This window comes from Canis aureus, chromosome 3 (genome assembly GCF_053574225.1).
Source record: "Canis aureus isolate CA01 chromosome 3, VMU_Caureus_v.1.0, whole genome shotgun sequence".
Taxonomy (NCBI): domain Eukaryota; kingdom Metazoa; phylum Chordata; class Mammalia; order Carnivora; family Canidae; genus Canis; species Canis aureus.
In genome coordinates, this window is record NC_135613.1 from 28,037,013 (window position 1) to 28,054,459 (window position 17,447).

The 17,447-nt window shown below is 39.8% G+C and overlaps 1 protein-coding gene across 16 annotated transcripts in view; it reads right to left on the reverse strand.

The window, feature by feature from the left end:
• Positions 1–17,447, reverse strand: part of CAMTA1 (calmodulin binding transcription activator 1) — an 847,309-nt gene that overhangs the window by 459,560 nt on the left and 370,302 nt on the right. For 2 of the 16 annotated variants that reach the window (XM_077891387.1, XM_077891388.1), the window contains one exon: positions 10,131–10,277. The exons of the other annotated variants lie outside the window; for them this stretch is intronic. In XM_077891387.1, the coding sequence (XP_077747513.1) occupies positions 10,131–10,192 (62 nt within the window). In that variant the 5' untranslated portion in view covers positions 10,193–10,277. The remainder of the gene's footprint in view (positions 1–10,130; positions 10,278–17,447) is intronic. 16 annotated transcript variants of the gene reach the window in all.

Consider the following 17,447-nt stretch of genomic DNA (forward strand, 5'->3'; position numbering starts at 1 on the left):
CCTATGCACCCTTCACATTACCTAGCACATCTAGACAAACAGGAAAAGTTCTGACAACAATCCCACAAGCGGGATCCCTGGGTGGCGCAGCGGTTTGGCGCCTGCCTTTGGCCCAGGGCGTGATCCTGGAGACCCGGGATTGAATCCCATATCAGGCTCCCGATGCATGGAGCCTGCTTCTCCCTCTGCCTGTGTCTCTGCCTCTCTCTCTCTCTCTCTGTGACTATCATAAGTAAATAAATAAAAATTAAAAAAAAAAAAAACAATCCCACAAGCTCTTGGATGCTCAGAGACACCCACTGCTCTGTGAAGTAAGGGAAGATAGAGGCTTTTTTACATGTGAGTATTTCAACTGACAGGATAATTATAGAACTTTCAGTGAAGTACACAATATGTGTTTAACAAATTAATGAATGACTAGGTGAAACCAAAGAATAAGCCAACTAGCATGAACTGGGCCAGTTTGCTTAATAGACTAGCAAGTGAACCTAGTAAGGCTATGGACAAGATGTCTGTACAAACCAACGGGCTTCCCCCTGGAGCACTGGTTGGCATAAACTGTCTACATCTGCAATGCTGCCCAGCTGCCTCGAGGGTGTGCTGTTAGCCACAACAGTACCAGGCGATGTGAAAGAGGCACCCAACTCTAAAGGGACAAGTCACCCTTATGTAAATTGGATGAGGTGGCACTTTATTGGGCATGGAAACTTCTTACCCATATGGTGTGACCAAATCTTAGTCATACACCCAGTTTTGGCTGGTTGCAGAATGAGGGAATTGCTAATTAAGGAAATACCTGAACCTGGGTATTTGGGCACTCAGAATTGAGAAGCCAGGAGAGGTAGCAGGGCTTAAACACCAAGAGGAAGGGAACAGCAGCATTCTCAGAAAGGCTGAAGAGATTGAGAGCTCTAATCTTGGAGGTACCAGGAGTCCAGCATAAACTACATGAGGAAAATCACAGAACCAGTGATCTGGTCATGAGAAACAAGGGCAAGGCATCTGGTGCTAGGTCATAACTAGACCAGCCGCTAGGTCTCATGACATAGGATCTTGAAACATGCCCACTTAGGTATAAGGTTGATTTCACTAGCTTAGAATTAGATGGAACTCACATGGAAGTTCCACTAGGTGAACCCAGACTCAAAGGTAAAATTTAAGTTGTCAATGATTGTATGGGTTGGAAAGACAGGGGAGATATTTTAGATGTTGTATGCATTTTTACTAGGATGAATTTAGTCTATTTAATGCAAGAAGAAGAAATACAATGACAGCTTTTCCCACTGAATTTGTAATATGATATGAAGAAAGAAATATGCCCTTTTCTTTTTACATTCGTTTTTTGTAGACTTTTGTATCTGTATCAGCAACCTGGCACATGATCCTCATGGGGTATCATTGGTGTTATCTAGTGGTATCTTCTAAGGTAAACATGTCTTCTCTTCCAATTAGGTTATAAGGCCCTTTGAAGTAGAAACTGGGCCTAATTCATCACTAAACCCTGTACAGAGCCTAGCAAAGTGCCAGATTCAAGCTGTTATTCAGTAAATGATGATTGTTGATAATCATATAGCACTAATAAATACAATTAACTCAGCAAAGAAATTCCCTAGGATGCCTGATCTGAGGCTGAGCTGTCCTCATCGAATGAACTGTACATTTAACTTTTTTTATAGAAGTACCTTTCTCTCAAAGGTATGAAAGAGTCATCATAGTTCCCAATTCCTATCAGAAGCCAAATGCTTCTGAGTGAGACAAGAGTGCTGAGAGGAAGGAGATACTAAAGCTGCAACCCACAGAGACTCTGTCCTTGCTGGGGGGATCATTTGGCATTTGGGGCAGAGTTTAGAAGCAAGAGCTTAAGAATAGTCATTAAAATCCATATTACTCTAGGGGTGCCTGGATGGCTCAGCCAGTTATGCCTCTGGCTCTTAGTTTCAGTTCAGGTCATGATCTCAGGATCCTGAGATCAAGCCCCAATTCAGGCTCCACATGCAAGATGGAGTCTGTTTCTCTGCCTTTCTCTCCCTCTCTTTTTGGTCCTCCCCTGACTTGCATGCTCTCTCTCTCTCAAATAAATAAATATGTCTTTAAAAAAAAAAACAAAACCATATTACTCCACCATTGGCTACCCATCAGATAGGCCAAATTTAAGGTTTGACAATGGCTAATTCTAGCAAAACCATAAAGCAATGGACTCATACACTACAGATGAGAATGAGAGATGAGAAGTGATAAAACAACTTTAGAAAACCACTTAGCAATTTTGACAAATAGGAAATAATCTAAATGTCTATTCCCATATGACTAGATAAATAAATATATTGTGGTATATTCACACAATGGAATAGAATACAGCAGTGAAAATAAATAAGCTGAGCTCCAGGCATCCACACAGATGAACCTCAAGAAAATATGCTGGAAAAAAAAACCCACCGCATTTATAATTCAAATTAAAAAAAAAGGATTCAATAAAATAGCAGAATATAAATGTGGCATTCAGAAATCAATATCAGAGAGAAAATCTTATTCATAATGGCAACAATATACAATATGTAGGAATAAACTTAGCAAGAGATACACAAAACAGCTATAAGGAAACTTTTTAAAACTAACACAAAACACAAAAGCCTTCTTGAACAAAAGGAAGATATAAGTTGTTCTTGGATGGGACAATTAATATCATAAAGACATCAGTTCTCCCTAAGTTAATTTATAAGTTTAATGATACTTTATGGAGCTAGACAAATTGATACTAAAGTTCACATGAAAAAATAAACTTTCAAGAATAGCCAGGAAAACATTGAGAAAGAAAAGCCTCAAGGGGAAATAAGCTCTATAAGACATTAAAAATACTACAATGCCTCCATAATTAAAACAGTGTAGCACTGGTGTATAAATAGACACAGAAGTGGAGTAGACAAGGAAGTTCAGATATAGATGCAGCTATATTTGGAAATTTTGTATATGATAAATGTGGCCTCTAAAATCGCTGAGGCAAAGAAATAATTTTTCATAAATGTTGTAGGGACTGGCTAACAATTTGGAAAAAGATAAAATTATATCCACACCTCACATCAAACACAGAAAAACTTCCAAATGGATCAAAGATGTAAATATAAAAATGAAATCATAAAAGTCTAGAAGAAAATGTGGGTGAACTCCTTCACAGCATGAGTGTAGGGAGAGATTTTATTACTATGATTCAAAAACACAGATGCAGTAAAATGTTGATAAATATGACTACATAAAATACAAAAATTTTGTATATGAGACACACTTGAGATTCAAATATACAAATAGATTGAAAATAAAATGATGGGCAAAAATATATCATGCGAACAACCACAAGAAAGTTGGATTATACTAATATCAGACAAAATAGACTTTAAACAAAGAATTTTACTAAAGATAAAGAGGAACATTTTATAATTATAAAGGTAAATGTATCAGGAAAGATAACAATTATAAACACAGATGCACCTAATAACAGAGCACGAAAATACATAAAGAAAGACTGACAGATGAAGGTAGAAGTAGACAATCCTACTTTAGTATTTGAAGACTTCCATATCCTACTTCCAATAATGGATAGAACAAATAGAGAGAATATCAACAAGGAAATGGAAGACCTGAATAACACTATAAGCCAACTAAACAGATATTTTTAGAATACTCCACCTTACCACAGAATATACATTCTACTCAAGAGCACATGACACATTCTCTAATATAGACCATATGCTAGGTCATAAAACAAACCTCAGTAAATATAAAAGGATAGAAATAATACAAAGTATGCTTTCTAATCATAATGAAATGAATTTAGAAGTCAAAATCCAAAAAATCAGGGTAAACTCATAACTTTGTGTAAATTACACAGCACTTCTAAATAACAAATTGGTTAAATAATTTAATGGGAAATCAGAAAATACATTGAAATAAATGAAATTGGAAACACAAGATGCCTACACATGAGAGGCAGCAAGAGTAGTGCTAAGAGGGAAATATATAAAAGAAAAAAATCTCAAGTCAATAACCTAACCTTCCACTTTAAGACTGGAAAAAAAGTAAAGTAACCCTAAAACAAGAAGAAAAGAAATAATAAACATTACAGTGGAAATTAATGACATAGAGAACAGAAAAATATAGAGAAAATCAATAAAACAAAAGGCAGGCCCTTTGAAAAAAAAAAGTTACAAATTGACACATCTTTAACTACACTGACCAAGAATGAAAGAGAGAAGATTCAGATTACTAGAACCAGAAATGAAATAGGGGAACATTACAATGACCCTAAAGAAATAAGAAGGATTTTGAAGGAATACTATAAGCAATTGTAAACCAACAAATTAGAAAACTTAGATTGAAATGAGAAAATTTCTAGAAAAATAGAAACTACTAAAGCAGATGCAAGAAGAAATGGGTGATCTGAACATACCTGTCACAAGTAAAGAGATTGCATTAGTAATCAAACAATCACCCACAAAGAAAATCCCAGGCTGAGATGACTTTGCCACTGAATTCTACTAAACACTTAAAGAATAATTAATCCTTTACAATTCTTTACAAACTCTTCCAAAAACTGTAAGAGGAAAACAATTTTCAATTCACTTTATAAAACCAGTATTACCCTGATACCAAAACCAGACCAAGACATAACAAGGAAAGCAACTACTACTCACCAACAACTTTTAGGAATGAGCATGCAAAAATCTTCAGCAACATATTAGTAAATTGAATCCAGCAACATAACAGAAGTCCTCCACCCTTATCTGCAGGTTTGCTTTCCATGGTTTTGGTTACCCATGGACAACCACAGTATGGAAGCAGATGTTCTGCCTTGTAACATGTTGTCAGAAGGTCAATAGCAGCCAAAACTACATTATAATGCCTATATTATTCACCTCGCATTATCTTCATCTCAACACATAGGCATTTTATCATCTCAGATCATCACCAGAAGGATGAATACAGTACAGTAAAATATTTTGAGAGGGAAAGACCATATTCTTACAACTTATAGTACAGTATATTATTATAATTGTTCTATTCTACTATTAATTATTGTTGTTAATCTTTTACTATGCCTAATTTATAAATTAAACTCAAAATAGGTATATGTGTATGAAAAAACATAATATATATATATAGGATTCAACACTATCCATGGTTTCAGGCATCTCTGGGGTCTTGGGATGAATTCACCATGGATAAGTAAGAAGTACTGTATAAAAAGAATTATACACCATAACCAAGTGAGATTTATAGCAGGAATTAAGGTTCATTTGGCATCTGAAAAGCAACTAAGTAATACATCATATAAATAGGCTAAAAACCAAAAGTCACATGATCACCTCAATAGACACAGAACAAACCTTTGTTGAAATCCAACACTCTTTCATGATTAAAAAAAAAAAACACTCAATAAACTAGAAGGTAATTTCCTTCACCTGATAAATGACATATACAAAAAAAATCCACAGTTAGCATCATAATTAATGATGAAAGACTGGATTTTTTTCCCTAAAATCATGAACAAATAAGGATGTCACTTCTCAACACTTCCATTCAACATTTGTACTGAAGTTCTAGCCAGGGTAGCTAGGCAAGAAACAGAAACAAGAGACATCCAGGTTGGAAAGGAAGAAATAAAAATATCTCTATTCACAGTTGAGATGATCTTGTCTATAGAAAATCTTACAGAATCCGCTAAAACAAAAACCTATTAGAACTAATGAACAAGTCCAACAAAGTTGCAGGATACAAGGTCAATAAACAGAAATCAATTGTATCTGTATACAGATACAATTGGCAATGAATAATTTTAAAATAAAATTTAAAAAGCAATTCCACTCCCAATAGTATGAAAAAGAATAAAATACCTGGAATAATTTTAATTAGAGGAGTACGAAACTACACTGTGAAAACTACAAAACACTGTTAAGAGAAACAGACCTAAATAAATGGAAAATCATCAATGTTCATGGGTTGGAAGACTTAATGTTAAGATAGCAATACTCCCCAAACTGCTCTACAGATGCAACACAATGTCTAACAGAATTCTTTGTAGATACTGACAACCTGACTCTACAATTCTTAATGGAATTTCAAGAGACACAGAAAAACCAAAACAATCTTTTAAAAAGAATGAAGTAGCAGGATTCACACCTCCCAAATTCATACTTTGCTACAAAGCAATAGTATCAAGGCAGTGTGGTACTGGTACAAGGACAGACATACAGATCAACAGAATAGAATTGAGAGTTAGAAATAAACTCAAACATCTATGGTCAGTTGATTTTCAAAAAATATGCCAAGACCATCCAATCAGGAAAGAATAGTCTTTTCAACAAATGGTGCTGGGACAACTGGATAGCTACATGCAAAAGAATGACATTGGACCCTTACCTCATACCACACACACAGAAAAATTAACTCAAAATGGATGAATCAAAGAACTAAATGTAAGAGCTAAAACCATAAAACTTTTAGAAGAAAACACAGAAGTAAATCTTCATAACCTAGAATTCAGCAAAGCATTTTTAGATATGACACCAAAAGCATAAGGAACAAAAGAAAAAAATAGGCAAACTGACTTTGTCAAAATTAAAAACTTTTGTGTTTCAAAGAACACCACCAAAAAGTGAAGAGACAACCCACAGAATGAAAGAAGGAAAAAAAATATTTGCAAACCGCATATCTGGTAAGAGACTTGTATCAAGGATATAAAAAGAACTCTTACAACTTAATAATAAAAAGACAAGGAGCCCAATTTTTGAAAATAGTTAAAGGATCGGAATAAATATTTCTCCATGGAAAATATGTTAATGTAAGATATTCAAATATACACTTCATTAGTCATCAGGAATATACACATCAAAATCATAATGAGATGCCGCTTCTCATCCACTATGATGTCTAGAATCAAAAAGTCAGATGTTAGCAAGTGTTGACACAGAAACTACAACCCTCATACACTGCAGATGGAAAGTAAAATGGTGCTGCCACTTTGGAAAATGGGCTGTTTCTGGTAGTTTCTCAAAAAATTGGAGTTATCGTAAGACCCAGACATTTCACTAGTAGGTATACACCCAAGAGAAATGAACAATATAGCTACACAAAAAATTGTACACAAATGGTTGTAGCATCATTATTCATGATAACCAAAAGGTAGAAACAACCCAAATGTCCATCAATAGACAAATGGATAAACAAAATGTTCTGGGGAATACTATTTGGCCATTAAAAGGAATGAAGAACTGACACAGGCTACAACTTGAACAAACACTGGAAATATTATATTAAGTGAAAGAAGCCAGACACAAAAGTCCATGTATTATGTGATTTCATTCACATGAGAGTCCAGAAGAGAGAAGTGTATAGACAGTGAAAGTGGATTCATGGGCTTCATGGGGCCAAGGACTAGGAAGTGGGGAGAGGGGAGACAGTGAACTGATAGCTAAATGATACGGGAATTTTTTGAGGCAATAAATATGCTTAACATTGAGGGTGGCACATACCTATAACTCTACTGAAAGCCATCGAACTGTATCCTTTAAATGGGTGAATTGCATAGTATGTGAGTTACACCATAATAAAGCTGTTTTTAAACAGCTGTTATCTATTATTTTTTTAAACATTTAAGAATTTTTTTAATTTAATGAGAAATTAGATATTCACACAATCCCCAACTGTCACCTCATGAGACACTTATTCATTACAAAAAGGAAAACAGCCACTTGACATTGGAGAATCCACCTAAACCACGTGATCAGACAACATCACTGGCGGTGAGACGGGCATCCCATGGCTCCTGGAGGACGCCCGGAACAGGCCATCACATCACTTCTGCTGTATTTTGGACAAAAACCCTGTATCCTAATCTACCCAGAAGGAAACATCAGACAAAGCAGAACTGAAGGGGTGGCGGCCTAGCCTCTGAAAACGTGCCACAGTCAAGAACCAAAGAAAACAGACTGAGGAATGGCTGCCGGTGAGAACAGACAGGAGAGATCGGACAACTAGGTGCAGCCTGTTGCTCCTGCATCGAGTTCCAGACCAAAACCCAAAACTCATTTTTGCATCTGCCATAAAGAGCATTAGTGAGACAACCGTTGAAATTTCTATAGGGTCCCCTATGATAGTTAGATGATAGTTAGATGATAGTATAGTAACAAGGCTAATTTCCTGATTTTGATACTTGTACCATGCTTCTGTAAAGGATACCTTTGGTCTTAGGAAACTTGCCCTGAGGCATTTAGAGGTAAAGGAGCATCTCCAACTTATCTCAAGTGTTTCCGAAGAAAACTGTTACGTATGTACACAATTTCATATCTGTGTGTAAATATGTGTGTGTGCATGTGTACACAGAGAGGGAATGATTATGCATATGTACTAAAATATTAACAACTGTGGAATCTGGAAAATGATACACAAGTGACATTTGTACTATTTTTTGCAACTTTTCAAATTTGGAAATAGTTTCAAATAAAATCAATTAATTTAAAAAGTGTTTGCAGTACATGCAATGATTTATATAAAGTTTAAAAATGTGAAAGGAAATTACTCATTCAGAACACATACATATCTAGCAAAAATACAGAAGCATTCACAACAGTGGTCGGTTCTAGGGAAGATGGAACCGAGTATAGACTAGCTGTGTTTTGCTTCTCAAGCTAATGCTGGTATGGGACTATGCATTTATTATCACTTATATTTTTGTATATCTAAATATTGAATACTAATTTTTCTATTAAAAACAAAACAAAACACTCCTCTCCCTTCATCTATCCAGCACTCCTTTCCTCCGGCAATGCAGGACTTAATAGAGCAGCCAGTTCCCTCTTGCCCTCAGATGTATTTCAATAGCACTGAGAAATTCTCACTGCACACAGGGGATAGAGTCCCTGGAGGAAGAGACCAGGGATAGAGAGTCTCACATACACTTTGTTCGCCTTAACGGAAAAGACGAAGTCTTACCAGACAGTAAGTAGCTGGATACTTTTGCACAGGACAAGAGAGGGGAAGGCTCTGTGCCAGGAATGGGGGTGTTTGGAGCTGCAGGGGCAGATGGTTTCCTGGCCTCAGGGAGGAGCCTGGCAGGGGCCACCCAGATCTGGGAAGCAGTATGGGGTTCCCACTGCTGCCTGCAGAAGCTGAGCCAGCAGGGCATTCTCCTCCCTGAAATGGAACACCACACTGTGTCTGGACTGTGGTAGAAAAGGCAGTGGCATCTGCCTGAGTTACTAATGGCCCTCTGGACCTGGAGTGCCCCGCTGACCACCACTGATGTCCCTGACAAGCTGTAGGAGACCTGTCCAAGCAGGAAGGCCAGCACAGGCAGAGGAGAGAGTGCTGGCTGGAACCCAAGCCCCACAGCAGGGCTGGGGACAGGTCTCCACCTGCCATCATGTCAAGGGCAGAGTCTGTCAACAAGATGGAGAGGGCACCTACCACAAGCCATGCAATCTTCTAAGCTCTCAAAGAGAGGAGGGGAAAAAAACTGATTGGAGCTTCTTTCCTTCCTGGAGGACCTTGGAGCAATGATGAAGGAATGAGGAACTCTATGGGTATGGGGGAAAAGATACTGCCAGACCATGGCAACAGCAGTGCAAAGGGCACTTCTGTCTCTTGGTGGATCCCAGAAGCAGCAGCCAGCATGAATGACATTGAGATCACTGGGTTGTTGGGGGCCTGGTTGGCTATGGATTTGCTCAGGGTGATGTGGGGAGCGCTGGAGCCTTCAGAGCAAACTAACAGGTTTCTGAAGACTTCTCAAGGGTTTGCAGCCACCACAGCTGAGGGGTAATGGGGGTACATGCTAGGTCAGCACCTGACTTTGCAAACGGACTCCACATTTTCCTCTTATGGTGTTGCTTCCCATGAGAGTTAGAGTCAGGACTGTGGGTGCAGGGGCAGAGTATCTAGGATACAAACTATCAGGAGGTAGTCTTCTCAGGGCCCCCAAACACAGGTCAGTACCTGAGAGTCCCAGCCCAGCTAAATGTGCTGAGCAGAGGCCACTAGGGGGAGGGGGAGGTTCACAAGCTTGAACACATCTACCTTTCATGCAAGAAAAGAGCCTGGATTCTTGAATTTAGGGGCCAGCTCGATATTCTAGAACTTACTGAGAAGCTAGGCCTTGGCCTGCTATTCTTTGGAGCACTTTCTGTACCCTTAAAAGGGGCATGGCCAGGAGTCAAAGGCCTCTCCGCAGTCTTCTGGCTAAGTGACCTTGAGCAAGATTTCCAACCTCTGGAAGTCTGTCTTCTCATCTATGAAAATGGAGTAAAAAATACTCTGGTTGTTGAGAGAAGTCAAGGAGATTAAAGAAAAAAGCACACACAGGGCCTAGTACAGAGGGACAGATATCACAAACATCCTTTGTCCTTTCCTATCTTCCTCTCTCCCAAGGACATTCTATGCTCTAGTTCCTAAAAAGACCAGCCACCTGTCAGGTCCCAAGGAGCTGGGAGCCCACAGTTTCTCAGGAAATTATGCTAAATCTTGGCGTGATAAATGCCCACATCTGGTGGAATCAGACATCTCCAGAATCCAGCCCACACCACTGGAGAGCTCTACCTGTCTTTGGGAACCCCCAAAATTCCTTCCTGTGTCCAGTTCTGACCACAGCTATGCCCCATCCTGGAACATGGACCCCTCCTTGCCTTGGCCAAGGCTAGCAAGTGCTTCTGGACTCTACATCTCAGCTTCTTTCTGAGCTTCTGCCAGTGCCCACTAGTTCCAGTGAACCTTGTGTCCCTACATTTTGGTAAGCGTCCATGAGCGGCTCCCAGGTTCTCAGATGGTTTCACGAGTTAATCATCCCATGAATTTCATACTTCTGGGAAGTTCAAGAACCACATACATATTCGATTTTTTCTGTATTTTCCAAGGCTTATGGCACAGTGCCAGACTACCAGTATGTGAATAATAGGTACTTGTGGACTTGAAGATAATAAAATATATATTCATTTAAATTTTTTAATTAGAAAAAATGACTAAATTTTGATAATGAAAGTTCTGCCTCGTGGACCAAATTTGAACTTTTTCTAGAAATACTTTTTTTTTTAATGGACTTTGCAGGGAACCAAGCAATTAATGCCTTTTCATTACAATTTAGGACTGAAACTGGAATATTAAAATTGCCATTCAGTGGAATGTGCATGAAATGCTGAAAGTCTCCTGGTGAATAATTCCTGGTTATAATGACATGCTATAGACTTAAATCTTACTCCTAGACATGAAAAAAGACAGTTAAATCAACTTTGTCCATTTAAATATCATTTCAAGATATCTAGAACCCATCTCTTTATTGCTCAACAACCCTTGGCAATTTCTTTTGCCCTCATTTATTTCTGGTTCCAAAGGGAATCCTGTCTGATTTATTGGAAATTAGTTCTTACAGCTAGTAAATGCTTTAAACTGTTTTCATATAAATCACTCCAAAATCTGCTAGTGCACTGAAGCCTGGTCAGAGTGCTTTTCTCCAGCAGTGCTGAGGACCAGCACATCCTCTCCCCTCGGACAGACACATCCTTTACCACCACCACCACCCCGCCCCTGGGAAAGCTCCACAGAGTGGCAGATGTGTCTCTAAAGAAACTGACGTTTTCTACACACACATACACACAATCATCTTCTCCTTCACCTTCCATTTGTGGACAATGGTCGGCTACATTTCAGCATGTTAATAAGCCAGCTTCCTCATGGGATCAGAGTTACCTCTAGAAGAGGCACAGGGTACAGATGAGTGTAAGCACACTATGTGCAATGGGAGCATTCCTTGTGGGGACTGTATGCTTTACTCCCACCTGTGCTAGTCAGGGAGGTTAGACTCTGCTGCGATAACAATGAAGGTTTATTTTGTGCTCACACCACACAGCCATTCTGGCTCAGCGAGGGCCTTGGCGGCACACAGTGTATGCAGTCCTCACTCAGAGAAATAAGCTGGTGGAAGCTCGTCCCTACATCTTCAAATCTGTGCCTTGAAGTGATACATATCATTTCTGCTCACATTTCACTGGCCAAAGAAAGTGGCGTGATTACCCCAACCATCAAAAGCCCAGAGGAAGGGGAAGCCCATCATGTATGCTCAGAAGGTGGACAGTGCTGATTGTGATCATGCTACCTGACCCTTCCCTCACCTGTGCTAGACACGGCAATCCTTGACCATTTCTGGTATGTGTGTGTGTGTGTGTGTGTGTGTGTGCACATGTGTGTGCATGTTCACCATAAAACCAGGAACATTCTGTCTGGCCAGTAGGCATCTTTCTATTCTGAAAAGCCTGACACTTTGCCACATTGCAGCCCTTGAGATGCCTAATGCACTCTTTATCAGAATCAATCTTAAAAACAAATGGTTGTTATTTAGGTAACTACTAGGAATAGAAAGGGAGCTCTTAAAATTGACAAAGAAGGAGTGGGGGAGGGAGGGAGGCCTTGGAGGCATAAGTGGAAAATAAAAATCCCAGGATTCTAAGACTCTTGACAAGGGAGAAAAGCCAGACCTTCCTCACAGCCCAGGGACGCTTCACAAGAGCTCAGGGAGGATGGAGGTTGGGCTGCTCAGATGCTCCACCCTCCTCCCCAGGCTCTGGGCAGATGAAATACAGTGAGTCCTCCTTGCCCTCGCCTCTTTTTTGGTTTTCCACAAATAAAGAGCTATTTTCAGAAGAAATCCTCCAAGCATCGCTGTAACACAGCAGGATACAATGCTCACTACAATAACAAATGTATGTAAAAGATCATCTGTAGAAATCACTTTTAAGTTGAGATATCATTCGAAGGCAAAAATGATCTATATGCTGAAAGACAGTGCTCATATATCTTTTGGAGAAATGATAGGGTCTTATTTAATGATTTAAAGAACAGCACCATAAAAAAAATAATTCCATATATAAATATTTAAGTATGGTTTATTATATTCAATACCTGTCCAAATATATCCTCCATCTAGATCTTTTTCAACTGCACTCAAAGCTAGTGAACTCCAAGAATAGTAGAAAGTATCAAAAAACATCAGCTAGAAAACTTTGCCATGTGTTTGGAAGACAGGGCTGTTCTTTAAAACTGACTTTCCAGAAAAGCAGCTGTGTTTCCACCAGCTCTTGAGGACAAAAGGTGATTGCAGATGGAGGGAATTTAGTAAAAATATTTTTTATTCTATTTCATGTCATACTTCTAAAAACCACATTTCAGGAGCTAAAAATACTTCCTATTATTAGGTATAGGTCTGTATTTAATACCCATCCCCTACATTTTGGTCACAATATGCATATGTATATGTACATAATGCTTCCGTTCATGTGTATCCCTGTATCTATCGATGAGATTTGGTGCTAAGGGCATGAAAGATTTTCAGTAAAATACAGGTTACCATTTGTTCTGTTGTTGTCTGCAAGGACCCTGTCAAGTCCGCATCAGAGATTGTGGAAATCACTAATGGAGATCTGACAGCTGGTGACAACTCCAAGTCAGGAGTCTCTTCTATAAAATATATCTGAAGAGGTAGCCAGAGAAAATAATTTTCCAAATCTCACATTTTTCCCCCACTGCATGCTTACAGAATTCTGGGCTTTGAAATGCTTGCATTCCACCCTGTGGTGCAGCATTCAGAAGAGCCACTACCCTGGCTCTCTGCACTTGGACCAAGCTCTGTCCCACTATCCCTCAGGTGGGCTCCCATGGGTGAGATTCATGTCTCCAGGGTCTGTGTCCTTCACGTCCCCATCCATGTCCCTTCTACCAGACCATCCCCTTCTGCGGCAGCTGGCGTTCCATGAAACTTATCTACTATCATCAGAAACGTCAACAGTTTTCGAGAAACAGATGCAACTGGGCTGCAGTAACCTACTTAAGTACCATAAATTCCAGAAGGCGCTTGGCTTTCATGGATGACATGTGACTTAAAAAATGACACATTCTTGAGAGAGCAAACAACTATTTTTACAGGACTAGCAGAAGATGCTGGACTCCTCCAGAAGTTCTGGTGCCTGTGGGGATCTCCGGCTTCGTAGGGAGCCCTGCCCTGGTGCCACCTGAACTCAAGCCCTCCCCCACATAACAAAATCAACGAGTGACTCAGCGTGGAGCTCTTAGAGTATGATTCAGGACCTTGCTTACATGCTTGCCCAATATAGATCACCCACCCTCACATTCTCAGCTCCTGCTCCCGCTGGGGAATCTGCTTCAACTCTCCACTTCTGGGTTCAGATCCTAGCCCTGCCAGAGATTCAAGGTGTAGCTTTTGGCATATCATGTAACCCCACTAAGCCTTGCTTCTTCCTTTGTAGGCAGCAGTCATGTGCCTCAGCTGGAAGGTTGTTAAGAGGCCATAATGCTTAGAGAGCTCCCAGCACCACACCTGGCAGGGGGCAGGCACTCAAGACCTGGTCTTTACTAGAGTTACCACTGCTCTGGGAGGGCCCCCTGCCTGAGTGGTTAGCATCAGCCATAAGCACTGACCTTCCACCCAAGCTGCCTATGGCCTTGGGTTCTAGATCTAACTTAAGAATTCCCAAATAATGCAACCCCAGGCCCTCTTTCCCACAATGGCTGTATTTCCACCGTCAGACTGTCTGGTTTCAGCCCCTTCTCGCATTGGGATTTGCCCCAAAGTACTCACATGTTCTCAACTTCTGAAAGTTGCAGCTACTAATGGTGAATAGTGATGCCATCTTAGCTGAAGGCCAAATGCCAAAGTCCTTGGCCAGGGAAGACACCCACACAGCACAAAGTGAGCTTCCTGGGCTTGTTAAAGCTTAGCCCCAAGGTGGACAAAGCTGCTGACCAAGGGGCTAGCTGCTAACACTAGTCCACCATCTGTTTGTATCTGCATGTCTGATCCTGAACACAGATCAGAAGAGCAGAAGAGCCAGGAGGGTAGTAAAATAGAAGACAGTAAATGCATTTTGACATGTGATTATCCAAATAACGAGTCTCAGAGCTTTCTAATAGCTCCTGATGAAAGATGGCACTATCCCCCCACCAGCCCTTGAAACATGGTGAAGGGACAGGACATTATGGGCATTAGCCCACTTCACAGATGGAGATGTCAATGCACAGAGAAGCAGGAACACGTGTCCAAGGTGACACAGGAGGTTCCCAGGGTTCTCAGGAAGGAAGCCCAGCTTCCTTGATGCCCAACTGTTCCATACCGTCCTTCTCACCACAGGAAGAGAACATTCCTGGAGACATCAAGCAGAGGTGAATGTTTCACCAGGAAGCTGATATCTGGGGGGTGCAAACTAGTGGTGCAGAAACCGTCAATGACAAAGTGTTTCCCCGCCATCCTTTGCATTTGTTATCCCACTTCTGTCCTCATCCCTCATGCCTCGCAGCTGTACCAGATGTGGAGAAAATTACATGTTCCCTGAAACTTAATGACCAAATTTAAAGCAATTTTAAACTAATCAGGGTTCTGTTAAGCTGATTTTATTAATTTAACAGTTTTAAGAGTTTAACAAAATGATGCACTTGGAAATCTTTGTTGTGGAAGCTGCTCATTTAGGTGCAGAAGGTCTGGCACCATCCAAGAAATCCTCCTTCAAAGGAAGGGATGACTTGCAAAATAACAAAATAATGCTTCTCAAAAACGCACAATTATTGATAACATAGTACATGGTGGGATGCTACACCTACCACTTAGGCTATTAGGAAAAATTTATACATGGTGCTCAGGCAGAGGTACCAATGAAATATTTCTATCCAGAATTAGAGACTTCATTGTTAACTTTAAGATAATCTATCAACTATCCACTCACAATTAGGGTTCAGAACAAAGCTGTGAGTTGTCCTGCCTCAAAATTCTTTTTCCTTAAAAGAAACACAGAACCTTTCATTTCTGATGGAGGCTGCTGATGAGCTCCTGACACTCTTCTCATGACTAAGGGCTCTTAAGAACAGAGAGCTGTGAGGGCACCTGGGTGGATCAGTTGGTTAAGCATCTGCCTTTGGCTCAGGTCATGATTCCAGGGTCCTGGGGTCGAGCCCAGCACTGGGCTCTCTGCTCAATGGGGAGTCTGTTTCTCCCTTTCCCTCTGCCCCTCCCCCTGCTTGTGCAATCTTTCAAATAAATAAAATCTTAAAAAAGAGAACAGAGTTCTGTTCTAATGAAGCCAGAGCAAAATAAAATAAAATAATAAAAAGTCAGACCCAAATGGTTCTTGAATCTTACAAGAAGAATATATGTATGGTATCTCATTACTTTCAAAGACAAATCAGAAGTTCAAATCTAGATTTTTAAAAATCGCCTGTGCACCTGTCTAGAAGACAGTTGTCTCATCATTAAAGAATTATGTGCCACTCACTAGCTATGTGACTTTAGGTGAGTGACTTCACCTCTCTGAGCTTCTTTGTACATCTGGAAAATATGGACAACCTTCAACATGTGTCCAGGGAGGATAAATGAGTGAGTGCATTTAAATGCACTGAACAGAACCTGGCTCAGTAAGCACATGAATAATACTGACCATCACTGATGGGATGTCAGTGCAGAATCGCTGTGTGTGATATTTAGGTCCTAAATATATGCAGCACCATGACTGACAGCTTGTGCTTCGTGACTGGCACATCAGGCTCACTGTATTTGGGTTTTTTTCTTTCTTTCTATTTTTAAATTACAGAAGTGATAAATTCTTGCAAAAAAAAATAAGGAAGGAAGGAAAAAGACAGAAAGAAAGGAAAGAGAAAGAAAGAAAGAAAGAAAGAAAGAAAGAAAGAAAGAAAGAAAGAAAGAAAGAAAAAGAAAGTCAAACAATTGGAAGTATGACAAGTAAAATCTGAAACTCCCTTCCCCTAGCAACTTCAATCTCATCCCAGAAGTAATCATGGTCCACAACCTCATGCATACTTCCCCAGAACTTTCCATGTGCATGTTTATAAAAGATATATGTATCACACACACACATACACACATACATATATTTACATTCTCTGTCATTTATGTTATGGATAGGTATATAAGAATCACTTACATGCCATATAATGCATCTTACATACATTATACGCAATCAGATACACTTCCACATAGTTATGCACACATGTCATTTCTCAGGTTATTCTCTGGCTTGGTTGCTTCACTTAACAATGTATCATAGACCTCATTCCACTTTAGACTTTCAGACATAACTCATTCTTTTTCACTGCTGCATAGATGTTCATGATCTGTATGTTGTGTACATTATCTAACCTTTCCTTTACTAATGGGCATTTAGGGTTTCTCTGCACTTCTTTATTAAAAACCATGCCATGCTCCCTACCTGGAGCCTGCTTCTCCCTCTGCCTGTGTCTCTGCCTCTCTCTCTCTGTCTCTCATGGATAAATAAATAAAATCTTTAAAAAAAATTAAAAACCATGCCATGAGCAGAGTCCCTTTCATGTATAGACTTGAGCACAATGCAAGCACAGTGAGGGGTGGTAGGGGCCAAAGAAAGGACAAGGAG